The 8,514-nt window shown below is 31.5% G+C and overlaps 1 protein-coding gene across 1 annotated transcript in view; it reads right to left on the bottom strand.

Moving 5' to 3' along the window:
- The window catches only part of LOC111612786 (midasin-like), a 162,112-nt gene extending 153,974 nt beyond the window's left edge, over positions 1-8,138 (bottom strand). The window contains exons 1-4 of the mRNA XM_023354042.1: positions 7,956-8,138; positions 1,959-2,034; positions 1,008-1,267; positions 697-875 (exon numbers count right to left, since the gene is read on the bottom strand). Of these exons, the coding sequence (XP_023209810.1) occupies positions 697-875; positions 1,008-1,267; positions 1,959-2,034; positions 7,956-8,125 (685 nt within the window). The 5' untranslated portion in view covers positions 8,126-8,138. The remainder of the gene's footprint in view (positions 1-696; positions 876-1,007; positions 1,268-1,958; positions 2,035-7,955) is intronic.
- Positions 8,139-8,514: the final 376 nt, after the last annotated feature.

The following is an 8,514-nucleotide window of genomic DNA, read 5'->3' on the forward strand; positions in this document are numbered from 1 at the left end:
GTTAGTTAATAAGTAGTTAATAAGAGAATAAGTTAGTTAATAAATTACTTATTAGCAACTTATATTTCTTTTTCTTTTTATTTTCATTTTAAGATTACAACAACAATTTTATATAAATATCAGTTAATCATATAAGCATATATTTCAAATCTAATCATCTTAGATGAATGTAATTGACTCAATTTTATTTTGTTTATAAATTTGCTATAATCATAAATAATTTCTTTTCTATTCCACATGATAAATCTTTTATTTAAAAAAATAATATTCTATGAGAAGAAAAATAAATCTATCTAACATATTGCAACAATTTTTATATAACCAAAACTTTTATATTCTGTCTTTTTTATTTTAGGGTATCTTGAAAACTCAAGGCACAACTACTTATTTTTGGAATTTATATTTTACTAAAATATGAATTATAAAGTTCATTTTTCAATATTTAAATTCTTGCTTCTGTGACAATAATCTAATGTTACAAAAAACAATTTATATATTAAAATTATTTTTAGTAAATAATTATATTTTTAATATTAAATAAAAACAAAATATATATAATCTGCTAACATTTTGCATTAATCTGTATTAATATTTATTGAAATACTTGTTTTGTCAAATGTTAAATCAGTTCACATCAAACCTTTACAATTTATATATCTAGAAATTGCACATTTCGCATTTATTAAAATTATATACCTTCCTTGAAAAATAATTTTCCATCATCATCAGAAGTATAATTTCCTACATATTCTTGTAAATCTGAATGTTCATGATTATTTATTCTTACACATTTGTTACCAGACACTGAAGCAAGCCATTGAATTAAACTTGTTTTTCCAACAGATGTCTCTCCTTGCAATAGAACAGGATGCTTTCTGAGTAGAATATACAATGTCAAAGTTGAATTTATTAAAAATATAAAAACTTCTTGATATATTAAATTAATTTACTAAAATTAAATCTTAAAAAAAATGAATAATACTAAGTTATTTTACATTGATTCTTACCCTGCAGATACAATTCGAGCTAAATCTTTTAAGTTCTGTTTAACTGATGGTGTCAAAATATAATTTGAAGGAGTGACAGGATTATTTTCACCTCTTTGAATCCAATATCCCTCAAAGCATATAAATTTTTCACCAGGTTGTTTAATTGGTTGATGCAAAATAGACTGCTGGTTTTTCTTCAATATATGTTGCTTTATTTGTTTAATGACTAAAGGATGGCTCGATCGATCCAACTGAGTCAAAAAACTTAAACAGAATCCCTGAAATAAAAGCAAAAATGACAAAAATAAATTTTTATTATGGTTATAACCTAAAAATTAAAATAATTACATTATTAATCAAGATATTATTATTAAAAAATACTATTTGAATTCTAAATTGTAAAATATGCTATTATTAATTAGAAAATCCTAATCTATAGATTAAGTATCATAGATTTTGTAAAAATCGACAAAAAGCCATATATCTCAATGACATTAATTACATTTTTGAATATCTAAGAAGAGAAACATAAATTGTAATATATATGCTTCATACACTTAAATGCTTGATGACATTAATAATATATTTCTATTTTATATACTTATTATTATTATATTGTCTAATTTCAGAAATTTCCATATATTCCGGTGTATAAGACGACTCCTGACTTTTGAGAAGATTTTCCTGGGTTAAAAAGTCGTCTTATACACCGGAACATATGGTAATTTATGATAGAGTCAAATGTAAGTTATCCTCACATTCTATAATAAAGTTAAAAAATTTAACTTGTAAATTTATAAATATACATTATTATATTTATAAATTTATATTATGNTGTATTTAATTATACAAATATAAAATTATACTATTATAAAGAGTATGTAAAAAAAATTTTTTTTTCAGTGTAAAAAAATATTTATCATGAATTAATTTTAGCATTTTTAGCAACAATTTCAAGTTTATACATACCTCAAATAATGAACGTGGAACACAGTAACAAGGATTTCTACCAGCATAATCCAAAGCACGACATAATGTTCTCAAACTGAAATATTTAAAAAGGCAAAATAAATATTTTAACTTTAAAACAATTGAAAGGTCAGTGCAATAGTGGTCTAAGCCACATTTAAAAAAAATGAGAGAAACAGCTTGTTAAAGTTTTACATTTATGGTTTTTCTTGGAATTTAAAAAAATCCAGCAACAAGTTGCTTAACTTTCCTGGCAACGTTTGATGGCACCATCTGTTGTGATATTTTATTTTTAAAAACTTTTTGTATTTTTAATTATAAAATGGCAAAAAACTTTATTTTGAGAGTAGAGATGGGTTTTATGAAAAATTGTAAATGCTAATAATGAGTAAAATCGTCATTAAGTCAAACCGTACTTGAGATATGACATGATTCCATTTATTTCCCTACCCCATTGACGTTTAACCACCAAAATTTAATAGCATCAATCTCTTTAATACACAGACTTCCCTGCACAATTTCAGAAATTTTCAATAAAAATCACAGGAGTTATTAAGCTTTAAAGAGAGTGAACAAAATCATGACTGACACACACACATACACACACACACACACCATCCTTAGATACAGAAAAAAAAACCCTAAATTTGTTTGATTTCTCAATGTTTCAAGGTCAAGTAAAAAAATGTAAAAATCTTGGGTTCTGGGATTTTGACTGATTGCAATACTTTCCCTCTGTTATAACAGGAGCCAGGAAAGTAAAACACTATTTTATTGGTAGTTATACTATTGATGCTTCATTAACTTAATTACAATGTTATGTAGTGTAATGTTATGATTCACATTTGCAAACACATTTGTGAGTTGAATCTTATTTACGTTTGCAGATGTTCTTGCCTGTTCTCCTGAGTTTCTTTCTATCTTCTTAATGTTTCTAGTCCAAGAATCAATGTCCTTTTTTGTCCTTTTTCTTCCACAATTTTCCAAAACTTTTTGCTCATTTTCCATATTTTTGAGACTTGAAAGTTCACTATTACAATTAACATTAGCCATCTCTATTGTTACATGTGATCTTAATACTAGTTTCCTGTTGGCTGTTGGGGTTGACCAATGTTGCACTGTAGCAAACAAGAAATTCATTTCAGAGAAAAGATTACTGGTTCCAAAATAAAGTATAAAGATGAATTGATCTAATCCATTTCATAGGAAGATAATTCATATCAAAAGCAACAGCAATAGCTATACATTTTTCACTAGTTTTGACATACCCTTTTAATGTCAGAATTAATTAAACCAGAAATTCCACAAATTGTAGTATTATATACTTAGCTTCTTGATAACAAGCACTGAGTTCAGCGTTAACACGATTTTCTTATATTGCAAATACTTTTGACAAGTATTATATCGTCATCCTCAAGCGAAAAATAACAAATTTGAAAAAATAGAATGTGCAGTGTGTTCCAAGTAGAAAATGGAAAATTTTCTTGTCAATTTTTAAATTATAACGTTTGGTAATTCCGTTGGTAATGTGCAACAAGCTTTTGCGAGCATTTGAAAGATCTTAAATCCACACAACTAGCAGCGCATGCGTTGAGAAGCGATCATACTAATTGTGTGACTCTTGGTGCATTTTGTTGTTTAAATATTGGTATAAAGTAACCCATATTTCGGGTAAGTCGAGGGTAGGGACGTTGCATGCGTCTGTGGTCATCGTGAGGAGCGCTTCCCAAATAAATGTAATTCTTCTGTTATTACAGCGCTTGAGCAATGCTGTCTTTGATCATAACTGGTTATAGCCCTGCTGTAGAACTTTTCTGGCGAGCTCTGTGGTCTGTCTTCCTTTGTTTATATCCTCCTGATGTTCTGCAATACGGCAAGCGAGCATTCTTGTCGTTGCCCCTATATACTTCTCAATTATCCCTGTTATTGGATNCTGGTTATAGCCCTGCTGTAGAACTTTTCTGGCGAGCTCTGTGGTCTGTCTTCCTTTGTTTATATCCTCCTGATGTTCTGCAATACGGCAAGCGAGCATTCTTGTCGTTGCCCCTATATACTTCTCAATTATCCCTGTTATTGGATTTTCTAGTTGCAATGCATATACTCCTGATTTTTCTAAAATGTCAACTTTATCCCAATCATTGCATATGCTCCTGCGTAGGCTGGGTAAAGGAGTTAAAGGAAGGGTAATGCTGTATCGCCGGAAAATATGGCTAATAAGTATGGACGGTGCTCCTAGATACAGCAACACTGATTGTACTCTAGACATTTCTTTTTTGCTGTATAGTGTGGTAAACGGGAAAAGGGAATCTTTTACTCTATGTAGTACATGCATAAATTTGGCACCTGTGAATCCAACATGATGTACTGCTATTCTTACGATTTCCAATTCAACTTTTATTAGAGCTTGTGATGAGGGAAGTAGCATTACTCTTCTGACAAGATCTGCTATGGCGGCGTTGACATACCACGATGGTTGAAATGCATCAGCTGGAATGATATAGGGGATCATGATGGACTTATGATGCACTGTAAACTGCGGCCCTTCTAGTGACTTCCGTATCCACATATCTAAAAATGTTATAGATTGATCCTGCTCCTTTTCCCAGGTAAAATTGATGGTGGAATGAACGCTTGAAAGTTGCTGCATAAACTGGATAAACTCTTCTTCTGAATTTTCCCATATTAGTAGGATGTCATCTACATAGCGTAAGTGTAGTGATGGATAGCATGTAGCAAGTGGGAAGGTGAAAGTTTTTTGTTCCACGTCTCTCATAATGAGCTCGGCTAATACTGCGGAGAGAGGAAAGCCCATGAAAACCCCTTGCTTCTGTAAGTAGACTTTCTGGTTGAAGTGGAAATAGTTGTTTTCGGTGATGAAGATCAGCACTTCACAAATGTCTAACACTGCCTTGCCATGAAACATTTGAATATTGGTTACATCATGACACAGACATTCACCGGACATGGGAATCTGAAGCACTACCTTCATCGATTCGGTCTTTCCGACGAAGAAACATGCAGTTGTGATGGTGCATCGGTCCAAGATGTCAATCACTTGATCTTCTACTGCAGCAACTAAAACAGAGAAAGAAGCTCTTTAATTCAACAAACATTGCAACACGGGTTCAATTGGCCATGCGAACTACACCATCTCGTAACTGAAAAAGAACTCTTTTATGAACTTCAAACTTTTATTAAGAAGACTAAAGCGCTTGAGACGAACTTTAAAAGAACACATTAGTGTTCTTGTCTCTACACCCTCTATCGATCTACTTGGTTCAGTTGCCCCTACATTTGTTTCTAATTATTTTGTACTAGACGGCGAAAAGCCGTACTTGTTATAACCTTTTCGATATATAGTTTAAGTTAATTTATTGTAATACTTTACTTTCGGTGATAACTGTAAGATTCAGATTTCATCAATGTATAATTTATGTTTTTTGATGGCGAGAAGCCATATTTGATTAATACATTAATTAATGTTGTCTAATTACTATTGTATTTTCGATTAGTAAATTTGATCATTCTGTGTGTAATCATTTTCCTTAAAATATTTTGTTAAAAGTTTATTTATCGTCTGTATTCTGACAGGCAAGAACTGTATTTGTTCAAAATATTGATTTGATTTATGTTCTGTTTTTTCGGTTAAAATTGTTTTCAAACTACGTGTAATCAAACTGTCTTCAATTGTACATACTGTAAATATTGCAATTATTGTCTGTATCTGATGGCCAGGAGCCATATCTGTATGTTTCATTTGATTCTTAATAAAACAGGTTGGGCGCCCATGAAACTTTCCCTTTTCATCCCTTTCCTATCTTGCTTTACTCTTTCCCCTTCGCCTCTTCCCTTAACTATCTTTCCTTTACTCTTCTTCACACTCGGACAATACCAATGAGTAGTCCCAAGTCTTCATCCTCTTTATAAAAATGAAAATGAAAATGTATAACACTTGTTGAACTGTAAAACCTTTTCTGAGGAGCATGGCGTTGGCTAGCATTATGGCTTCAAATACAGGAACGGATGGGTATAGGGATATCACGTCCATTTCGTAGAACATGTTGGTATTGCCATGTGCTTTTGCCATGTTGGAATTAATGATGGTTTTGGCATCTACAGAGGAAAAAGTGACATGCAGTGATTCCGGAAGTATCTCTCGTAGAAACTTTGCAAGGGCTTTTTCCAGGTGGTAAGTGGAATGTGACCTTTTGTTTACTAATGGTCGTAGTGGCCAGTTCTCTTTATGCGTTTTTGGCTGAAAAAATAGCCTAGGGCATGCAACGTTGGATGGAGGATTGAGGCGTCTTGGTAGTGTCAAGGCTATTCCTGGAAGTGCTATGATTTTCTTTGCTCTTCGTAGTACTGCTGGTGTTGGGTTGCTGTTTATCTCCACAGAGCTTGATTGTAACAGAAAATCATTGACTCTAGTGATAAAGTCATTTTCTCTGCACAAAACAAATCTTTTGTCCTTGTCTGATACTAAGAGCCTCAGATTGTTCTTGCAAGGAATTTCGTTACTGCCTGGTGGTCTTTGTGACTATTTGGTGCATCAGAGATTTGCTCTGTTGTAGCAAGTTTTGTGATGACTTCTAACTCCATTTGCTGGTATATGGGTGCAGTCTGGCAGAATTTTAAAGCTGCTAATGTGGTTGGGATTAACTGGTCAAAATTGGATCTCGTAGGAGGTGAGATGTACTTGGGATCCCGTTGCAGTGTGTTATGCACATTTATGGGCACATTCTCTTTTGTATAGTTATAATATGGAGTGGTTACTGCTGCCGTTTTTTGCATACGTGACGAATTGAGTAGCCACTGGAGCTTTTTGTTCAACTTCTTTTTAATTTTCTGCATGGCAATCAATGTTATACTTTACACTTTGCCCAGTTGAACGTACAACGTGCAGGGGTCACATGCCTTAGGAAAATACAGATGAGCTACATAGGTTTTTTGCTCTGCTTCTGCGAGGCACTTGCATTTATTTCTAATTAGCTTGGTCAAAAGAGACTGTTCTACCTTTGGAAGTATCCATCGTATGCACTCTGGAAATTTCTTGCGCTTAAACTATATGCACTTGGGAACCACTCTTTTTGCTCTGCATTTCAAAAAAAATTGTAATTGAACAAGCAATTTTTGCCACAGTTTCTGTAGCTTCAGCAATATGAAAAAAAAAAAGTTTTTTGCAGTTTCCATTAGGTAAAGAAATAGTTGATTAAATAAAACTCATGCCAAAATTGTATAGCTTCTTGATAAGTTCACTGAGTTCAGCGTTAACATGATTTTCTTATATTGCAAGTACTTTCGACGAGTATTATATTGTCGTCCTCAAGCAAAAAAAAAATACAAATTTGAAAAAATAGAATGTGCAGAGTGCTTGTTATCAAGAAGCTATACAATTTTGGCATGAGTTTTATTTATTTAACTATTTCTATATTATATACTTATCCTACTTAATGTTATCAATTGGTTATCAGCAGAGAAAATACTGTAAGTGATTAAAATATGAAAATTCTATTATTTTATTACTAAAATAAATACATTATTATTATTATGTGTTGGGTTTAGTGGGTTATACTCGGTACACACCGGTGGCTGTGTACTATGNCACTGAGTTCAGCGTTAACATGATTTTCTTATATCGCAAGTACTTTCGATGAGTATTATATTGTCGTCCTCAGGCAAAAAAAAACAAATTTGAAAAAATAGAATGTGCAGAGTGCTTGTTATCAAGAAGCTATACAATTTTGGCATGAGTTTTATTTATTTAACTATTTCTATATTATATACTTATCCTACTTAATGTTATCAATTGGTTATCAGTAGAGAAAATACTGTAAGTGATTAAAATATGAAAATTCTATTATTTTATTACTAAAATAAATACATTATTATTATTGTTATTATATGCCAAAGATCCACATTATTAAATTTCCATCTGCTTTATATATAACTAAAACAATTACTTTTTTATTTACAAAAACTTCATAAAAATAACTCAACCTGTAATGGGGATGATGTCCAGTTCCATCCGAATATTTGCATTCAGCATCTTTTCTAATCTGGATATAAAATTTGACAATATTGTTTACTGTTTCTGTTGAAAGTGTTAAACCTTTCAGATAACTGTCAATTAAAATTGCTAAATCTTCCTTGTCTTCTAAATCTTCCATAAAAAATTCTGAAAATCTAAAAAAAAATTATTTAAAATTATAGTGGCTACGCAAATATCAATTTTCATACTCTATACATTCAATTTACAATTTACTATACAATTTACAAGTACTGTATATTANCACCGACTCTGTTAGTGCACTTCAGGCTTTGATCTCGTGCGAACCTAGTTCTCACTCTAAAGTGATAAAAATTCATAATTTTATTTGCTTATTTGTTTAACTATTGCATATGAAACTGATGTGTTAATAAAATATTTATAAAATGAATTTTCTGGTTCTTCTGTTGCTTCCTCTTTTTGTTTTTCTGGTTTTTCTGTTCTCTCTTCCCGTACTTTTCCCGTACTATGGTAACTATCAACACATCAGGATGTGTTGATAGTTACCAT

The sequence above is a fragment of the Centruroides sculpturatus genome, unplaced genomic scaffold (genome assembly GCF_000671375.1).
Source record: "Centruroides sculpturatus isolate CEXI.00-Female unplaced genomic scaffold, Cexi_2.0 scaffold1151, whole genome shotgun sequence".
In the NCBI taxonomy this organism is placed as follows: Eukaryota; Metazoa; Arthropoda; class Arachnida; order Scorpiones; family Buthidae; genus Centruroides; species Centruroides sculpturatus.